Raw genomic sequence first — 21332 nt, forward strand, 5'->3', positions numbered from 1 at the left:
AAATGCTTGAGGTTTGATTTCTTTCTTTCTTAGGCTCTGCGCTGACCCTGTCACTTTTTAAGAACGTGATAAAATTCACTCTAAGGAGGTTACCTTCATTTGTTCACTATACCTAGGTGGTTAGCTAAAGCATCATCCCTTTACAAGAAGATTATTATACCCTAGTTACATAAACGGATTTGTGTGCTCCTTCAAGTTTCCAAAGCGTCCCTGCCTCTAATTTAGTATGTCTCCTCCTTAGGGTGGGTCCTTTCCACATAGCCTAACGTCATTTCATTTAGATTCTTCCTGATTTCATTCTCAGGGCTTTATCTTGAAGTGGTCATGTCTTTAAATTCTACCCATATGCGGTAACTCCCAACTTTCTATCCCATCTCCAGCCTCCGCCACTCTCCCCGACTTCGGACTCCTTGCCGACTGCCTGCTGGATGTCTGATAGACGTTGCTCCTTGGATGTCTACTAGACATCTCCAACACGTGTTCTATGAGCGCATTTATTCCTCGTCACCTAAGCTGTCTGTTTGCTTTCTCGTTTGTAAATAGTAAGTTCCACGAGGCCAAGGCCAATGTCATGTTCCGTGCTGTAGCCTCCGCACGTAGCACAGTGCGAGATACTTTGCCGGCAGGCAGGAGATACTCATTTGTAATGAAGGAGCAAAAACAAACTCCCAGCTGCATCTTGGAGCTTGATCTTTTGGGGGTGAGGCTGGACTGGTCCCTCAGAGACGAGCAAAGGACTGGGTCTATGTTTACCACTTTGACAGAGACCTAGCGATGAACCCATTTTCCCTCCCCCCTCCGCCTTTTATTAAAGGCTGTGGATTTCTGTAGTAACTTTCGATTGCGCAGAATTGCAACCCTTTGGTGTGGACAGACTGGTGGTGGCGGACCGCGGGCGCTGGCCGCGGGGTCCGCAGGGTCCCTGCGAGGGCGGCGGGGCCAGCGCGAGCCGTTTCGGCGGCCGCGCGTCGGGGCGCGAGCGGCCTGGGGTCGTCGGAGCCCGCGAGAACCGAGGTCGGGGCCCCGGGGCGAACGCGCGTCCGAGGCAGCGCAGCCCGGGCCGTCGGGCGCGTGCGGCCCGCGTCGGGGCCCTGGGGCGGCGACGCGTCGGGATCTGCGCGGCCGGGGGTCGCGGCCCTCGGCGACGGCGCTGGCGGTGCGGGTCCCGGAGGCTCCGCGGCCGGCGCCGCCCGACGTCACTTCCGACCGGAGCCAAGATGGCGGCGGCGCGGCCGCGGGCGCCGGTGCGGGCGGAGCGGCGGCGGCGGCTCGGGCGGCGGCTCTCGGAGCTCTGAGGCGCGGGGCGCGGCGGGCGCAGGTGAGGGGCGGGTGGCTTCTGGGACGGCGGCGGGCTCGGCGCCGGGACGCCCGTCCCTGCCCGCGAGGAGCGAGGAGACGGCGGCGGCGGCGGCGGCGGCGGCGGCGGCGGAGGCGCCGCGCCGGGCACCGGCGCTAAGGGCCAGGCGGGCCGGCGGGCGCGCCCCCTCCGAGGTCTCGGCGTCCCGCGCCCGCGGGAGCCCCGGAACGAGGCGCGGACCGCCGGTGGCCGGGAGGTGGCCCGGGGTCCGTCCCTCCGGCGCTCAGCACCCCGGCCCGGCCTTGGGGCCCGGCGCCGTGAAGTTGTCGGGTCCGCTTTGTCGCCTTTGGTTTGCCGCGCGCCCCGCGGGGAGGGCGCGTGTGGGCTGCGGGGCGGCTGCGACCCCGGCGGGACCCGGGTCCCGGGACAGCGAGGGCGCCCGCGGGGCCCCGGGGCCGTTCCAATTTCAGGTCGTTTGGCTTTTCTTTTTTTGTGTGTTCCAACCGAATGTGTCTTTCACACTTGCATTCTTAATTTGTTTTGTGCCTCGCGTCTTTGTGTTTCCTAAATAGTTTCTGTGCGGTTTAAACCTGGAGATGGTCTCCCTCGATAATCCCATCATAGACCCACCGGTGTTTTTGTTTTTAACAGATGTACACTTATCTGTTACTCATTTTGTAACCAAGGATATCCACGAATCTATTTTTGATGGTAGTTAAGTGAGCCACGGAGTGGACCTCACAGGTCAGTGTCATCCCCGCGCATCCCTGGCTCCTCCCGACCCACGCGTGAACCACCGAGCCGCGACTGGCCGCCCTCTGTCGGGGCCCTGAGCTGCGGGAACAATCCCACATCCCACCCGGGAGCCCAAATCCCCTCCGCTACGCAGCTGTACCCCCCCCCCCCCGGACATTTATGCTGGCCCCTCTTCCATTAGGCGTTGTACTGATGTTTTGGGTTTATTTCAGAAGTGGAACACCTTTTGGTGAATCCCAGCAGGTCTTCAGATCTCTCTGATCAGACCCTAAAAATGGTTCCACCAGAGGGCCGTTAGAATATTTCGTAAAGTTTTTGTTTACTACAGATTCATTGGTAAAAGCAACCTTAGTGTTTAACAACAAACGAAACCTCCCATTGATTCTCTTAGTTAAGAAAACAGACTTCACTTCATCTTGGTTTGATCAGCTGCGTGAAGTACTGAGGGAAATGTAGACCTTTACAATTTTTTCTTTTTTTAGCATGTTAAAAATTTGGCGGCCGAATGTAAAGGAGGAGGAACTGACATAATCGTATGTTCCTTTTTAGTAGGGTTTTGTTTTTGAAATAGCATGAAGCTGCCTTTTCATTCTCTAGAAGCTTCCTCAAAAACACTCACTTGACCCCATTCTTTTACACGCAGTATCTCAGTATAGCCTTGAGAAGACCTTTAAAAACCATCCAACTCCCTCATTTCAAGTGATGGAAACTGAGATTGAAATTCATAGTGGGACTGACATTTGTTCCCAGCTTCTGGTATTCCAGTTTTTTTTTTTTTTCTTTTTTTACACGTTTTTTTGTTTGGTTTAAATAAGTTAATACATTTGAAGTGCTTAGGAAAGTGCCAGGCACGTCGTCATAACGCCCAATAGAGATTCGCTTTTGTTGATTCTGCAGGTGGTATCTTTAATTAAAAAGTTGGCATATTCACGTTTGTTTGTCCCTCATTTTATGGACAGTTCCTGAAACAATACAGTTTAAATTTATAATAATGTGTTAGTTTCTGTAAGTATGGAACCTAACAAGAGATTCTCACGGTAAGACAATTTGAAAAGAGAGGAAAAAACACGAGTAGAAATCAGCCGTACCCTTCCCACTGTTCAGACAACCACTGCGAACGTTTTGACAGACCTCCTCTTCCTTCCTGCCTCTCTCCGTGTATGTTTCTTTCCTTGTGTATTTTTATTCAGTTCTATATATGTACATTTTCTACAGGCTTGATATCTATATATGATTTGTAATTTGTCTTCCCTTATGATATTGTGAACATATATCCATGCCATGGAATCTTGGTCAGTATGATTTTTAATGGCCTTGTCATATATGGATGGGTCATGATTTATTTATCAATTCCGTATTGATCAGTAAGGTTTCTATAGTGTGAGCTTTTTTTTTCACTGAGATTTGTTTAAAAGGCTTGTCTGTCGTGAATTGTGAAATTCTCTAATCTTCTAAGATGTGTGGAAATGTAAATTCTGTTTTTTAGCCTCTAAATACACATTTTTCCTGCTGATGCTGTTTTGAGAAGCAGCACTCAGTTTCAGCTCCCTTTTATTCACCTCCTTCAGCCGAGTCTGTGCAGTTACATACATACATCTGCACGAATATTCTTTTGATGATTATTTTACGTTAGATGTTTATTTATTCATTGGTATGTTTCTTTAAGCTGCCAATCTCTTTTTAAGTTCCAGATATGATTTACAAACCTTTTAAGTCTTGTTAAATCATAGACTTTCCGGGATGGAAAGCACCTTAGGTTATTTACTATTTTCATGTCTTCTGACTTGCTTTTCATGCTATTTTTAATACCAGTGCAAAAGATAAAAAGCCTGTGGGCTGCACTAGAAAACTCCGTAGTGGGGAGTGAGAAGGGAGGAGGTGGGCAGTGGGGGGAAATTGTCAGACTTACGTGGCAGATGTGTAGATCCAGGGAGTTTCCCGATGGCGGGGACTTAACCCGGCAGTGACTTGTGCTGACTGTACTGCCCGTGTCCAGGGCTGTGCGGTTTGCCTGGAGCCCATCAGTTATGCCGTCAGTCTTCCTAGCACTTGGTTAGAGGTTTGGGGTACTATTCTGGTGCTCTCTTTTTGAAGTTAGAAGTTTATAGTTATAGCCGATAAAATCATCATTGTAGAGCGACTGAAGGCAGTACTTGGGTTCCATTAAAGCAGGGTTTCTTAACTTTATCATGATTGATGTTTGGGGCTGGATAATTCTTGGTTGTGGGAGCTGCCCTGTACATTGTAGGATATTTGGCAGCATCCCTGGCCTCTACCCACCATATACCAGTAGTTCTTCCCCCATGTTGTGACAAATGATGGTCTCCAGTGCCAGATGTCCCTTGGGGGGCAAAATTGCCCCAGTTCTCAGCCGCTACATTAAAGGAAGGTCCATTTGACTAGATGATTGAATCATTGAAGCAGTTTATGGAATCTCTTTAGTCAAAAAAGTGTAAGAGTGTACTGTAGGGTTTATGTGAGGTCCCCCTTGAAGCCAGACACCGGACTTACTAGCCTGTGGGAGTTCTTTCCCAAGTGTGGTTTTATGACGTTATTAAATGGTCACTTTCAGCAGTTTTGCCTTGGCGTCCATCCCTTCCATGGCAGGAGATAAAGCACGCAGGTAACTGGAGACTGGAGGAATTTTTCATGACGTAAGATCAACATTCCCAGTGTGTAGATTAAATTATTATGAACTTTAAATAAATTTGCATAGAATTGATGCATGGTGAATAATTTAAGCTTGTGGTCTATTACACTGAATAGCACAGAAACAATGGTCTTTTCTCCCAGAAAATGAGACTAAGTGCATCAACCCCTTGAACTGATGGTGGCAGCCTGATTAATTTTTCTAAAATCCTCCCCCCCCCCTTTTTTTAAACAACCAATTCAAGGTTATGCATTGAAAGTGATAAATTTGTCCTGAGGAAATAAAGTTTACTTTTGAAGTGCTTAGCTAACTTTAACTTACTACTTTATAATTTAAAGTAGGTTATTGATCTTCATGGCAAACATGCAACTTCCCCTGGAGGAAAAAAGTATAGGTTGTCAAATCTTTATTTGAATTCTTTAAAAGAATAGATAATATAGATTGAGTTTTTATTGTGGCAAAAGTAATCTTTGATAGGTAAGTTAGAACCTACTGATAAAACATGAAAAAAGAGATGTGCTGTTGGACCACATTTGGTAATGGGGTGGTTTTCTGAACTGCAGGATATCTGAATGTACAGAATCACATTCATTCACTGGAATGAATGCATGTGTCATTTAAGTATTCTTTCTTAAAGAGAATGCCTTTCATTCCCCACCCTACTTCCCTGAAGCATGAGTTAAGAGTTATTGTATGTAATAAATCTGGTCCATTTGGAGTGAAATACTCTTATAATATTTTTCGCAGTACCATATAGTATTTATTCTTAGAGTCTTGGTTTATGTCAGACCTCTGCTGTGTTTTCATTTATTAGTCCTTTGAAACATGCAATAAAGGAGGTTCACTGAATACTTATATATTTGCCAGCCATTTTGCTGAAAAAAATATTTTGTAGCTCTTGCAATAAATCATATGATAGGTTTTGCTATGAAAGAGCTAAATTACTTCTTGGCACAGCAGTGCCTGAAATATGTAAAGCTAAGTGCAACTGTTAGTTTGATTACGGAGGGCAGCCTGTCTGGAAATTGGTAAAACCTACAGATTTTGCATGTGTTTAAAAGTAGTTCTACAAAGACTACTTTAAACTCTGGTGGGAAAATTCTGTGGCATTTCTGAGTAATTTAAATAATGCCATCAAAATTTGAAAAGTATTGTGAGATTCACCAAACCCTTATATACTAAAGTAGGCATCCCATGATTTACACAAGACCTTCTAAGACAGGATAAATTAAGCGTAACTTGGAATATCAGTATAAAAATGGGATTCTAAATATTTCCCCTTCTGAGAGGCTTATTTTAGGGAGACTTTGCTATAATTCTGAAAAGGCCTAATTTTAAAGTACATCTAAAAGTAGAATTTTAAAAAAGAAGGACTCAGGATAAATTAGATTCTTCGTTGGGAAGCTCTGTTACCTCTTGTTAGAGGTTGTTGAGCTGGCCAGTTCTCTTGTTTTGGGAGGTAAATACTGTGTCGGTGCGATCCCCTGGTAATTATACTTGAGTGCTGCCTCAATATGCAGAATAAACTCCATCACAGATCAGGTGCAGAGACCTCCTTATTTCCGGTAGTGGTTGGGGTAGGACAGCTGTCCTCTCTTCCTATTTGAAAAATGGGGACAGTGATTACTTACGTCTTACACTGGGATGTTTTAAGCAGACAGATGAACATATGAGCCATTTGAGATACTTTAGGTTTTTCACAAACATTAATAGCATTTTTCTTAGATATTTTTCTTAATGTAATAGGTATGGAGGGATAACATGGCATATGTATTGTCAAGGGAAGCCCTTCCAAGTTACCTGTGAGTCCTGCAGGTTTTTGGCCTGCCCTATCCTCCCTGCACCGAGCTTGGCGGAGGAGGTGACTCCTTTTTACTTTCTTCCATGGCGTTCACAAAGCCACATCCTTCGGCTTTTCCTCTTCTCTCTGGGTGTTTTTTCCCCTGGAGATTTCCTCTGTCCGGAGGCACCCCCTTGTGGCTGGAGATTTCTAAATCCCTATCCCCTGCCTTGAAGACAGTCTGTGTTGGGGCCTTTTCCCCCCTATTTGATGGGTGCTGCTTTCCAGGGATGTCTGGTCTCTCCTCAGAGTCTCTAAAATGGAGCTCACCGCCCTGCACTTGAATACCACCCCTACTCCCGGCTGCTTTGTCTTTAAAATGCAATCATTTTTCTTGTCAGTCACATTCCAAATTTTGAACTCATCTTCACCATCTCTTTTTACCTCCTGTTCAGTTAGAAAACACATTCTGTTCATTCTTCCTCTGCAGTGCTGGTCGTATTTTTTGTTTCTTTTTAGCTTTCATCAGTGTTTCAAACCTTTATCGCTTATCATCCAGATTCTTAACTAGCTTGCCTGGCCCCAGTCTTTTCTGGCTGCCCTTTCCTCTCCTACCTCACTCTTTCCTGCCAGTTTAATCTTCCTAAACTATTAGACATTGTTTTGTTTGTGGCACTTCTCAGTCAGAAGCTCCTTGTGGGGAAGTTGCCCACCCCAGGTGGCCAACACTGCCTTCCTGATGGGTAGTCCTGAGAGCAGGCTCTTTCCGCGGCCTCCTGCCTGCATGTGTTCTCGGGCTCTGCTTTTAAGTGTTCTGTCTTGTCTTCCATCTTTCTCTGAAGATCCTCAGGGCTTTTGGAGTGGGTCAGGAGGGAGGCTGGGTGGGATCGTAACTCCTCCTTCACTACTATCTGGGGAACATTACCCACAGGTCAAGGTTACTTTTAACCTGGAACTCACCACCCCCTAGAACTGTCCCATCTAGTCTATAACTGCTCTGCACAGACCCTCATTTGAGTCACACTCTTGGGCTTACTACAGCGGCTAGCACCAAGGGCTAGTCCTTCACCCTTTATATCATCAATGGGGAGGCATTTCTCTTTATCTTGAAACAAGAACCACAAGTAGTTTATTTTGAGGAAACATACTTTAAACAATAAAGACTCATGTATGTACAAGAGCTTCTTAAACTGTAGAGAGGACACAAACATTGCTCTGCAAACAGTAGGTGTTGCTGTTATTTTAAAATGCTCTTAAGGACAGAAGTAGTTACGTATCTAGAGGATAGACTCCAAACCTCAGATTTTATTTAGACTAGAAGAGTCACTCCCTACCAAATTAACTCTTGGGAGAAGACCTCTAGAATCCGGTAGGGTTGTATGTGCCCGGCGCATCTTAGCGAAATACAGTTTACTGGTCGCTCCATCTGATGTAACTCGTTTTGCTTTAGGTTGTTCACTTCTGAATTTCAGAAACCTCCTTGTCATTTACGTGTGGTTTGTGGAAGATGAGTTTTCCTGTGTATTTCGCCATGTAGGAGAAACCAATAAAGCTCTGAGCCTGTAGGAGCCTGTAAGGTGACTGTATTAATGCTCAGGATGTGAGAAAATGAGAGGACTGGTGTGTCACCTTACTGAAGCTTTCTGCTCCTTTACAGGAAATTCAGAAGTATTTTGCAGGGTTCCAGAAAATCTCTTCAATTTTAAATGTTTAAACACAGAAGCAACCTCTGCATTTGCAACTCCAGTGGAAAAACACTAACTCAAAGGGGTCAACTGAGAATTCATTTTATTTTGGAAATTGTGAAGTGAACTATCATGTGGCACCTTGCTTTAGAAATTTTGTGTTTGAGTAGGAAGCTTGACGTTTGAGTGTTAGGAAAGAATTGACTTAATTTTCCTTTTATAATAATTAAAAGTTTTTACACATCTAACAGGGAAAAGTTAGAAAAAGCATCGTTTTATAGGAACTTTTATAATTTTAATGCTGTTTTGCAGAATATACAGTCAATAGTTGGTTAAGTTGTATTTTTCCTGGGAGAGATGGGAGTTGTAATAATAACCTTCAATCTGCACAGTTCTCATCAGACAGAAGGGACTGGCTGGAAAGCATTTGTGTTCTTACCCACCTACCTTTTCATGTGGACTTTTGTATCTATATTTTTTGGCAATTAGTCTTGAATATAAGGAAATTAACTTTTTTTTTTTTTTTTTAAGGAAATTGACTTTAAATTCAAGGGTATTTTGACTGGATGGAGTTAACTTTATCCAGGAAAATTGACAATGATTCTTTTGTTTTTAGTACCATGGGGAGGAATATCCTACTGTTACAGTGAGAGTAATAATGTTTTAATTTCTTTAGAGAAACTGGGTATTTTTAATTGTAGGGTTAGTGGGAATTATTATAGAAACCCTAAACAAAACCTGAGATTTGTGATGTAATAAATTACATGTTCAGTGTAATATAATGACATAGATATATACATTTAGTCAAAAGAATAAGAGGACGTGTTATAGTAGCCGTCCATAACGTGAACCACGTACATGATACGTGATCAGCAATTCCTACACATTTATTGCTAAACTAACTCTTTATTAGTGGATGCTTGGAGCAATATTTTTGAAAAATTCCTCTTTAATCTCCTCCCCACCCCAGTAAAGGAGAGAGAGTCTAGGGGAGGGAAAACCCTAGAGGGCCATAATCTACATTTGGATTTATATTACTCTCCTAGTTTATCTGCTGGTCTCTTGTTTAACGTTCTCCTGTGGTGTATGTATAACTTAGATATTTCAAACATAAGCTCTAATCAGCTTCATTGTCTCATTGGAGCCCTGTGGCTTTAAAGCCATTCACAACAGCAGACCGTCTGGTTTTCCCCTCACTTCTGTGGAAACTGTGTTGTCAATATCGAATTCTCCCACCTGGGGTAAATTCTCTAAACTCTTCCTTGTTTAAGGTTGGTATCAGGACACTCTGCTCTATGAATTTGGGGAATGAGGCCCTGGGATATTATCTGGTATTCTGGGCCTCATTGAAGAAACTGATTTATGGCAATGGGAGAAATTACTGATTTATTTATGAGCATTCTATTCTTTGTATCTCTTTATACACTTTAGGTAGGGAAATTCCTCTGTGTGATACTCTTTGTTATATTATTGGCCGGTAGAAATGGTTCTAGAGGGTGAGAGACATGAACAGTTTGAAGCCATAAGAGTTCACACCCTACCATTTACCAAAGAATTATCAAATGTTTGCTGTATTCTCAGCCTCTTTCTCTACACACACACACACACACACACACACACACACACACACTCTTTCTCTCTCTCTCTCTCTCACTCTCCTTATTCTTAAAATGATAAATATACCAGGCTTGATTTTTTTCACTTTAGCTTATTTAATTGGCTAATGGAGTCTGCCTTTTAAAAGGAAAATTGGGGGTATATTTTTTAGTGTGAAAGTGTGAAGCTAGATGTTCTGGATGATTATTCTTGTGAAATTGTGTTTATTATTTTAGAAAAGGAAAATGAATGGTTTTTCATTTAGCAAATTCCTAGGCAGAGTCAATGTTTATGTATTATGTGCTTTTGCTTACTCCGAGTAGATACTAAATGTTTTCATATTGATATCTAGAATTTATAGATTGTAACTTGGTGATTCCATTCTTCTGGCAGGAATTATGAGTGGTAGTTTTATATGGTGAGTACATTAGCTGTGTTTGTTAGTAAAAACTGCTTTTAAGAAGTTGGCATAGTTTAGATATTTTTTTTTCTAGAAGTTTCTGGATTTGCAGGAATATTTTGGTCAGAGAAAGTTAAGATCAGTGCTAAACACACTATATCTACTCCTCTAAAAGCTTAATCATCTCTGTGTTTGCTACACTGATGTTCATTTACCACGAAAGACCTACTTTATGTAGTGATTAGTTTTAGAATAACTTTTTATGTAGTTATAAACTGTCCAGGATTCCTTTTACAAAATGGTATTTTTTAAACTTTTTTTTTTTTTTGGCGTCTAATCCATGTTTTCAATGTATTTATGACTTTTTAAATTTTGATACAACCTTGCTAAGTATTACTTATTTCTGTTTTATTTTTTGTTCATAAGTTATATGTTGCTTTCTAAGTCTTAAAAGTTCATTTCTGGGTGGAGAGTAGAGCTCAGTGGTAGAGACATACATAGCATGCATGAGGTCCTGGGTTCGATTCCCAGTAACTCCATTTAAAAAAATGATAAATAAATAAATAAAACTAATTACCTCCCCCACCAGAAAAAAAAAAGAAAGTTAGTTTCTTCTGAGTCTTGATTTTACAACGTGGCATTTGTTTGTAATCTAAGAAAATAATTATAAAATAATATCAGTGACTTCTAAGAGAATGTTACAAATTTGATTATTTTCCAAGACCAGAAACATCTCAACTGATCCTAAAGAATAATTATAAAATAATGTCAGTGACTTTAAGGTGAACATGCAAATCAGATCAAATAATTATTTTCCTAATCCTTTCCCCTTCCTCCCAGACTTAAACTAATATCCTCTTGCTTTTTCTTCAAAGGCTTTTCATATAGCTTTGTAGGCTTAACAAGTCTACAAAGGGCTGACACGACAGTTTAGACAATTTAACGTGTTATATGTACTGCATTAATGTTAGTTTGTGTCTGTCTTTATTAATCTGTCTTATTGCAGAGGATGGGTCATAGAGGTATGGCTGGGGCTGCAGGGCTGGTCTGACCCAGGGACTGAAGTTTCCTGCATGTCTCTAGATTTTCTAGTCTCTGGTCTCCATGTCAGATGACAGCAGCTTAACCTTTGTTGAGATTGTCTTGACATTCTGAGGGACCAGTGTTTGAATAAAGGCTGTAATTATTTTATTGTTGCTGTATTTATACTGATCTATGTGTGTAATCAAATCATCTTTATGTTATTAAGTTAAATATTTATCAGGATGATTGTCCTAGAATTTGGAAGTAGTATCTTGAAAAGTTAAGTACATGTATATTATTAAAATGTTGGATCTGTAAAATAAAGGTCAAGCTCTTTTTAGTTTTCTGAGAGTGTGCTATAGTAAAGTATAGTTGGTGATAAAAATTCACACACTCTAAATTTGTATATCTGCCTAATGTACTTTATCTGAAAAATATCAACAAGGTGGAATGGGAGGAGAATAGACATAGTCAAGAATGTTTAGTCAGGCGTAGAAATCCAAAAAAGAAGCTAAGACATAAGCCTGGGTTAGAGAAATCCAAAGATTTTACAATTTTCATGATTTACCATTGGAAAACTGGAGTCACTTAATTATTAAACGCTTCTTTTCAGTTTGATAAAATTGTTAAGTTTCAGTGATAGGTATGGAGAGATTCTTCTCTGCCTATACACTGATAGAATCAATACGTCAAGTTCTCACATTTGATAAAACTCAGACCTCGCGATATCTGTGTTAGACAACGGGGTATGTAAGTCAGTGCTGTTGAAGTCAACGCGGAATGTGAAAGTTGTGAAATACGAAAGCACTCCCATGGGGGTTTGCAGCCTTGTAGGAATCTTAAGGAAGTTACTCCAGTAACAACTTTTTAGAGTCTATAGTTGCTCTAAAATATATTATTATTGCAGCTATGATTACTGCAGTTCAGAGATTCTGCACTGGGAGGGTATCTGGGGATGTGTGTAGTATTTTCGATTGTCAAAATGATCAGAGAGAATGGCTGGCTTTGATTACACAAGGCAGCGAGCGCTAAGTGGCCTTAAGGGAAGGGACAGTCCTGCATGAGAGTTGTCCAGCTCAAAATGCAGTGGTTTTCTGTTGAGAGGGATGGCCAAAATCTCAGTCTTTTTTTGTAGCATCCCTTGTTTTTAATATAGTTTAATAAATCTAATTTAAAAATATAATTTGAGAAGTCAGTGTCAGATTTGCAGTGTTTTTGATATTGTAAAAATATTTCAGAGATATAACTTGACAATGTTGTGAGTAAAGAGGGACAGAGGAAAAAATAAGGGTCTGATTTTTAGCAATTAGGATTAGAAGTGATAGAGAGGAGGGTCCAAGCTTGTAGGTGCCTAGTGAACTCTTAAAAAAAGGGTGCTAAGATCCATCTGTTCTCTGGAAAGAAATGACGTGTGCATGAGTGAACAAAGGAGGAACAGACAGTGTAGAAAGTCACAGATTATTAGTCTTGTAACAATCTGAATTGTATTTGTAAGTTTTTTATTAAGAAGAAGTTGAGATTCCTTGAGATAAATGAAAGAATAAAATGTTTTAAGTACTTTGATATTTTATGCATCTGTAGATGTCATAGTATCTCGGTTGTGTGATTTGTTCCTGTGAGCTAACACCTAAAAAAGGGAGGAAAAGGAAGGGAAATGTGTTAAAGAGGGAAAAACAAGTGAAGAGCAGATGGAAAGAACGAGGCAGCATCTCAGAAAATGGCAGCTCCGTGCTTCATGTCCTTAGGATAAAAACCCTGGTGTCATCCATGACTTCCTCTCTTTATTTTTTTCATACATAGCATCGAATCTGGTAGCAAACCTGAGGGCTCTGTTTTAAAAATCGATCCAGAATCCGGTGTCTTCTCTCATCTCTTCTACTACCTGGGCCAAGCCATCATCATCTCTTGCCTCCAGGGGGATGTTAGCCTCCGAAGAGTCTGCTCAGCCCCACCTTTCTCCCTTACAGTCTCCTTTTCAGTCTAAGGCACACGAGGTCACTTCTGCCACCTTGAACCTCCCAAGTGGCTTTCCATCTCTGGATGGAAAAGCTAGAGCCACTGGGGTGAACAGTGCTTACTTTGCAAAGCCTGTGCCTAAATCTGCCTCCCCTGTTCCCGGGCCCCACCCCACACCCTGTGCCTTTCTGACATCTGCCTGCACTTTCCCTCATCTGCTGCGCACAGGTCTTGCTGCCTTACAGTGCTGCCCCCACCCCCCAGACTTTCCTGACTCTCAGCTCTTCTCCTTCCAGCTTTTAGCAGATGTCCCTTTCTCAGGAAGGCCTCCTCTGACCGTGCTGTCGTATTCACAGGCGTTTGGCATAGAGGCAGATTGTAATCCCCCTCTCCCTCTCCTCTGTTTTTCTCTAAAGCGCTTTCATTATCTGACATACTTACCCATTTTACGGACTTGTTTATCATGGTCTCCTCCCTTAGAGGGCAGGGATCGGTCTGCTCACTGCTCAGAAAAAGTGCTTGGCTTAGAGTAGGTGCTCTAGGGGAGGCAAGAATAAAAAGTTGGTGATTGTGCTGTACGCCAGAAATTGACACATGGTAACTGACTGTACTTCAGTTTAAAAAAAAAGCAGTAGCAGAAATCAAAATCATGATTCCCTGGATGAGTTATTTTAACCTCCTTGAATCTGTGCTGTTAGTTGAAAAACTAACTTTGTGAAAATTCGCCGAGCCGATTTATGTGAAGGAAGCTCAGTGCCTGCTAGTCTTAGAAGAGCTTCATAAGTGATACCAATGATTCTTATGAGAAGGAAAAGGCAAACCAAAAGAAATGGTAAAGCATCTTTCCAAAGATCTTTCTCATTAAAACATTTGCATTTTACTGCAGGTTTTTTGTTCTGTTACTCAAAGAGAACTCCTTGTGGCCAGCATTAGTACATCCACCTCTAAAAGCTTAGTGAGAGGGCAGTGAAACCCCAGCCATTTCCTTCACTCCCGGGGGCCTGAGGTGTCACACAGGGTCCTCCTGGTGGAGGCATGTGTGGTGGAGGAGGTCCGGCGTGCACACCTTAGGGTCCACTAACCTCACCACTGATGGACACCTAAATACACATTTTTAACCTTATAAACATTTCAAGTGTCATAGAAAATGATTGATTATATTCAATAAAGGATGTATACTAAGGAAGGACATGTTAAATACATGCAAGAAAGATGCTCAGTATTAAAACTTAAAGGACTGGACTTCATGGGTTAACCACCAGTTTCTGAAATCGTATTCACTGAGTATTATATGTATTACATTGGCGTGGCTAGCACCGAGCTCTCTAGCAAGTTGCACGGTATTGAATACATTCCCTGTGCCAGTTATGAGTAGAAACAAGTTCAGGTGACCAGAACCTCACTAAAACATGGTGCCTTTGTTTATTAAAGGTGATCAGGTGAGTGTGGTTAAAGAGCTCAAGGGAAAAAACTCAACACAAGCCTCATTAATGAAATGGAGTGAAATGTCAAAGCGCTGTTCTTTATGATAGTGGGCAGGCAGTATATTCTGGGATGGAGAATGTTCTTATACGTTCCTTGGTTTATTAGCCGTTAGAACATGAAGTTACAATGTGAGCAGAGTCTTGTGGGTCTAGGAAGGAAACATAAATAAAAGTTCATGAAGAAATAGAATTATGCTTAATGGTGTGTGAATGTATACATGCTGAAAACGCTAGGAATATTACAGTGGAAGTGCTACTCTCATGATTTTCTTGTATTATGAATGATGTCAAATGACTCCTAAGACGTTGCAGAAAAGACCATCTTCATATAGATTGTTGTTTAGAAACAAATATGTTGTTTGCATTTACAGGAAATGATTTTATCTTCTCATTACGATACTATGAATATACTGAGGAAAAATTGTAAAGGAATAATTGTAGTTCTTTCCAAACAGATTTTATTAAGATACTTGAATTTTACTGCAAAGTTTTTGTTCTGTTCCTCAAAGAACTCTCCATGGATGTTAGTAAATGCAAAATGTTAGTAAATCTGCCTTTCTAATTCAAGAACTTGAAAAAATAAAATAATGTAAAGGGGTCTGATTGTGTTTGTATTCAGCACAGTATTGATATACATAAAAGAACATTTACATTGTGTAAGTTACTCAGCACTGCTTTGTGTTTCTGACTATTAACAAAGCTAAGTTATTTCTTTGTAGGCATGATTCAATTCCAAAGCAAAAATTTGATGTCATCCTGATGAGTCTGCTTTCAATTGCAGAGTACAGTGAAGCCCCAGTAAAGAATAGTAAGAAGTCTATTTTATTGTAGATAATAAATCTGCAAAGTAAGTTCTCAGCATAGACTGAAGTTGATCTGGCACGGAGTTGCTTTATGAATAGCCCTTTGAGCAAACTCTACCGTTCTTTATGTGGTTTTAAATCACTGTAAATTTGTAGGCAGGTACATATCACAATTGTCTGTTTTTCTTTTTAGGGCTCATGTAATCAAAGAAGTTTCTTTGTTGTGTGTATCTTTTCAGAACACAACAGGAATTGAAAATGAATCAGGTGAGTTTAAAAATAAGAATTTATACAAATACAATACCTAGATGTTAGTCCAGTTCTTGATTTTTAAGATAGTAACACACACATTCATTCGTCCCAGATTTTCCTTCCTGTTTCTTAATACCATTCATTAGTTCATCACTTTCATAGTGTCCGTTTGTTCGTGGAATGGAGTGCGCACTGTTTTGGCATGAATTGGCATTTCTGTGGAACCCTGAATAGAGGACTCATTCTTAGGGACCTTAGTTCAGACTTCCTTTTTTTTTACCTTCCCTTGTTGCACTCTAGTGTTACTTTTGTTTGTTTGTTTGTTTTGAAGCTTGTTAAGCCTTCATTTTTAGTTCTTTTTATTTTGTAATAACTCGTTGGTTGCAAAGGGAAAAATCGGAACTTATTTTTGGAGACTGAAAATGATCAAATGGGAAACTTTAAGCATTCTGTCCTTGAAAAACTCGTTCTTAAAATAAAAACAAGAGGGCAGATACTGAAATGTAAGATGTGTTTCTTCTTACAGGAGGGTGTGGGGTTACCTGGAGATTAGACAATTCTGCTATGAATATTTCTGTGGCCTTAAGGGTGTAGAACCAGTTATGTAGATTTAATATATTCTGAAGTAGGATTCTTATTTTTTGGTCTTAATATCATTTCACTCACATTTATGGATATATAGAGAGATATCAAAAACCTCTTTTGAAATCTTTATAAAAACATTTTTTAAAAATATGAAGGACAAAACTTAAAAATGTGAAGTCTGTAATTTTTATTGCTTTGCATAAAACTGTCACACTTGAAAACATTTTGTACCCTCATCAACTGAAGCTTTGGACATCTTTTTATCATTTACAGGTGCCTCTAACTGGAAATCACAAGTCCCATTTCATTAGGTGACCAAGTTTAATAAACTCATTCCTGTGTTGCATTGAGAGATGTGAAATTTTTGGAATGGATTCTTTTGATTTCTTTTCATTACTTTCTTTATCAAAAATACGTTTATTTTAAGGCCGAGGACCATACATCATAAAAAATGAATCTGGCAAACATATGGGGCACATGGTTTCTATTATTTTAAAACTTGCAGATTTACTGACATGCTTTTGAAGGCAAATTATTTTTGAAATGCTAAGATGTGGGAGGGAAAAGAGAACAGTGGATTTTCACAGTCATTGTCCATCAAAGTTGTTTGCATAGATGTTGTAGATTTCATTTATTCTCCCATTTTAAGCTTGATTCTTAATGCTGGTCACCCCATGGAACTTGCTTTTCTGTTGCCTTGGAACTGTTGGAGGAGTCTTGATTCTGGATTAGAATAATGGGGAATGCTTCCAAAGTGAAATCTAAATATTGACTTTGCTTAGGTTGCATCATTCTTCAACAGTCATTTATTTCAGGTGGCTAATCGTATTAAGCTAGTAATATTTTATTTCAAATGTATTTAGATCTATTTGACACATCATACTGTCACTTTAATATTCCATATATATCAAAAGAACTTGTGTTTAAAGAAAGTCCACGTGCCATTCAAAAGAGTTGTAGCAATAACTGTTTATTTTTTGGCTCTTTTACAATTCGTTTTGACAAGTTTTAATATCAGGTCTGCAGAGGACTGCCTTTGATGCCAAATGCCGAGTATCGATGGAAAAGTGTCCTCTTACGTGTCTAATGATTAGCACATTTCTGATTTGGGTGTAATTTAAGTGTTCTGGTAGTAATGAAACTTTTATTTGGATTATAAAAATTGTCCACTCTTTATAAGTAGAATTTTCAGCCTCTTCAGTTACAGTTTTATTATTTGAGAAGTATTAGTCCCATGATACTGAGACCGGATTATTATGTCATGACATACCATCAGTGAGTGTTTTTCAACAATTGTCTCAGTGATTTTTTAGAACCAAGAGTTGTTTCGGGACATTTTATGTTTTTCTGTCTTGTATTTATTTTTATTTCCAGCCAGTGAAATTGTATAGTAAGTGCTTGAAAAGCTTCAAAACCACTATTCAAAAATTCAGATATTAGAAAAGCTTTAACTGGAATCAGACTGATTTTTAATTAAAAATCTTGATGATGAATTTAGGGTTAGATTTTTCTCTCTAGGGACTGCCAGCATTGTTTTGATGAATTTCAGCTGTCAGATCTGTTGTTTGTAATTAGTGTAGTCTAAGAAAATAGCACAGAGTCATTCATTCATACATACCCAACAGTTGAGTTTTAGGGACTGAAGGATCCTAGGAGTGAGTAATAGTGTATTGTTTACAAGTGAGTCCTTCAGAAACAACAGCAGAGTCCCAAGCCTCCTGGCATTTTAAGCACTGACTACTGAAGCAGCGTTTTCAGCTGCTCAGTCTCACCAGTGTGTTCCAAGTCCTTCCTGGTGTAGCTCGCCAGACTCTCCCTCTGTGCTCAGCTCTGGGCTCCACGAAGCTCCAGACCCACGTGCTCTTTGTCCTCCTTTCTCTTCCAGTCTCTTCTCAACACTTGCCCCTTACTGTCTCTTATCTTCCCAATGTGAAAACCAGCGTTCGCAGCCACTGTACCTCCTCCCCTCACTCTGCATTTTCTTTTCTCTCCGTTTTCAAACCGCAGATACATCCTTTACTTGCTTCATTATTATTCCACACTCACCTCAATTAACTTTTGAGATGTTCCACTATTTTTCTTACCTTTTCCTAGATTTATCTAAGAGAATCCAGAGCTTGGCTGTCTCATTGGATAAAAAATTTAGAATGCTTTGCTTTACAGAGCATCCAAGGTGAACGAAGTTCCGTAAGGCAGATATCCTCATAGGAGTTTAAGTAGATATGCTGAGGTTTGCTTGCTGCCTAGGCAGTTCTTAATCAACGTGCCTGGCACTGCAATGTGTATTATATACATGTTCTCATTAATTCAGTCTTTGCAACCCTTCTGTGAAGAGTTGGCTCTTCATGGCTGAAGACATGAAGGTCCAGAGGCCCACGATCACTTACGCAGTAAGTGATTGTGCTCTGATTCACACTCAGGCCGTCAGATTCCAAAGCCAGGCTCTTGTTCACCTTGCTGTATCAGTCAGGATAAGCTGTGTTTTGCTGCACACACAAAAAGGCACTCCAAAAGCTCAGGGTGTTACAGAGCAGCCATTATTTCTTGTTCCTGCTGCACATTCAGTACGGATCTGCTCTGGTAGTTGTTTAAGAACCAAGGATGGTGGAGACTTTGTCTCAATACACATTAATTCTATGTATATTTAATTGGCCAAAGTTAGTCCTGTGGCTGTATCTAACTTAAAACTCAGGTGAGGAGAGCAGTGCAAACCCATCCAGTGCTTGGGAGGAGAGGAGAACTGTCATATTTGGGTACAGCCTGCTTTTTTCCTGCTTTACTGAGATATAATTGACATAGGATAGTATGTAATTTTAAGCCCTAATGATTTAATACAGCTGTCTTGATTACTAATTTTTTGAGTCACACTTAGTTTTTTTTTTAAAGAATCTCTATAGAGCTCAAATTGCTATTAATATATGAAACTATGAAACTTTCTGTCAATACAGTAGTGTTATGATTGCAGTGTCTGCATACCGATCAGTCGTCTCTGATTTGCCAGTAACATGTAGCAAAGAAATTCTGCAAGTTAGCCTTTCAAACTAGCTTTAGAGTTTTATGTAATAAAATAACAGAAGACGCTTTTAATTACTGATCCTGCAAAACCAACCTGAGAATGGTGATCAGCCATTCAGAGGTGCATTGTTTTAGCTGTTCTGAGTGTTCTCTCATTCCCTCGTTCATCCTGCATAGACTGCATCCCTGCGTGTTGTGGATTCTGCCTGCAGTGAGCCAAACACGCAAGGGCTCTGCTTTGCAACTTACTTACTCATAGAGGGAGACAGTGAAAAAGCAGGTAATTCCAGACAGTGAAAAGTGCTGTGAAGACAGCGAACTAAGGTAATGTGCTGAAGATGGGGGGTGAAGGTGCGGGGACGTGCTCTGGATTCCAGGGCCAGAGAAGGCTGTTCTGAAGCAGTGATAATAATAGAACAGAGACTCAAGCAATAACCAAGAACCAGATATATGAAGATCCAGGGAAAGAGAATTCTAGGCAGAGTGAGCAGTGAGTGCTGAGGCTCCGAGGTGAGAATGAGCTGCAGGCCCAAGGAACAGAGAGCAGGCCAGAGGCTGGAGCCTGGCAAGCATCGGGGACTCCGGGACAAGATGGAGTTGGTGTGAGAGGCGGGGGCCAGGTTTCTAGGGCCTTAAGGACCATGAGGAGAAGCTTCTCTTTTTATACGAGTGCAGTGGAAAGCCACCGGATAGAGACATACTCTGGTTTCCATTTGTAGAGTAGCACCCCCACGGTGCTGCACAGGCTGTGTTTGTTAGGCGGCAAGGTGTAGTCATACGTTTGTTCACCATCGAGATTAACACCGTATCTGAGGACTGTTTCTTCAGTTGGGCGACTTAATGGACCTGCCAGGTTTTGAAGGAGGGGACTTTTTTAATGTGTCTCAGATCTGTTTGATTGCTATCCTTTTCCAAAGACAGTGTATAACGTTTTCTTGTCCTGTGTCCCCGTCTTATTGTTATTGTAGTCATACTCTCCGTTTTGCCCCACTGCTTGCCCCCAGAATGGTGACTAGGAAATTGTTTGAAAGTCTAAACAAAGAGGAGTTGTACATGGAATTTGAGTGTCTTAATACTCTTTGATTCTTGGGTGTCTTTTGCTGGTGACAACAGTTACTAGGGTTATTAGTAGTCTGTTGTAGCAGTTCTGTGTGGCATAGTGTGACTATACTCTGATGTGCTTAATATTAAGGGGTGTTGACTCTGATCTCTCCTGTCACCCACTGTTACTGCTCTCCAGTGTTGGGTTGATCAAGTCGATACTTAAGAAATGAGGTACTTCAATTAAATAGGCTAAAACAGATAAAGTAATTTATGGTCAGTCTCTGGGTGAAGTGTATAAAAGGAGTTACTGATACAAACTTAAATGAAATACCAGTAAAGCTTGCTTATTCTTATATTCTTAAAAATAAAGTCCTGAGTGCGCGTTGCCTCTGTGAGATGGCACTGGCAGCCTGTGCAACAGCAGCCGGTGCCAGTGCTCTGCTGTGTCGGAAGTCACCTTCCTAACCCTAGTGACTGTTCATGTGAGAGTGTGAGGAGAGCGGAGTGGGAGGAGGAGGGGGAGCAGCCTGGCTCCGAGGCCACCTTGCCTGGAGCAGAGCAGACCAGGTCAGAGAGGTGTCGAGTCAGACCTGTGGTCGCTGTAGGGACTAGAGTAGACTTTGCTTGCGGAGGTGGGACACCTTTGGAGGTTTTTGAGCAGAAGAATGCTTAACTTGGGTTGAAGAAATATCTTGATTTAAAAAAATTGTTTTTCTCCTATGGCATTGGTATTTTTGTTCTTTTTTCCCTTTGGGACACGAAAGTTTCATTTTAACAAGATATAAAGAGGAGAGTGTAGGATTCATTTACTTATTTTACTTGAAAAATCAACTTTGAGTTATTTGTAGTAAATATACTCATTTGAAGTGCTGAGTTTTGGCAGATAGCTGTACTCATGTACCTACCACTACTGTCGAGGTGCAGGGCACTTCCATCGGCCCAAAAAGTTCCTTCTTGCTGCTCTGTAGTTAGTCCTCCCCCTCCCCCACCCACTCCCACCGCAGGC

At 41.1% G+C, this 21332-nt stretch overlaps 1 protein-coding gene across 5 annotated transcripts in view; it reads left to right on the plus strand.

Annotated features, from left to right (window-relative positions):
* The first annotated feature begins 1258 nt into the window (after positions 1-1258).
* Positions 1259-21332, plus strand: part of PRDM2 (PR/SET domain 2) — a 109141-nt gene continuing 89067 nt past the window's right edge. For 4 of the 5 annotated variants that reach the window (XM_032495229.1, XM_032495231.1, XM_032495234.1 and 1 more), the window contains exons 1-2: positions 1259-1318; positions 15624-15697. In XM_032495229.1, coding sequence (XP_032351120.1) covers positions 15689-15697 — 9 coding nt within the window. In that variant the 5' untranslated portion in view covers positions 1259-1318; positions 15624-15688. The remainder of the gene's footprint in view (positions 1319-15623; positions 15698-21332) is intronic. The other variant, XM_032495232.1, reaches the window with a different exon arrangement.

This window comes from Camelus ferus, chromosome 13 (assembly GCF_009834535.1).
Source record: "Camelus ferus isolate YT-003-E chromosome 13, BCGSAC_Cfer_1.0, whole genome shotgun sequence".
NCBI lineage: Eukaryota > Metazoa > Chordata > Mammalia > Artiodactyla > Camelidae > Camelus > Camelus ferus.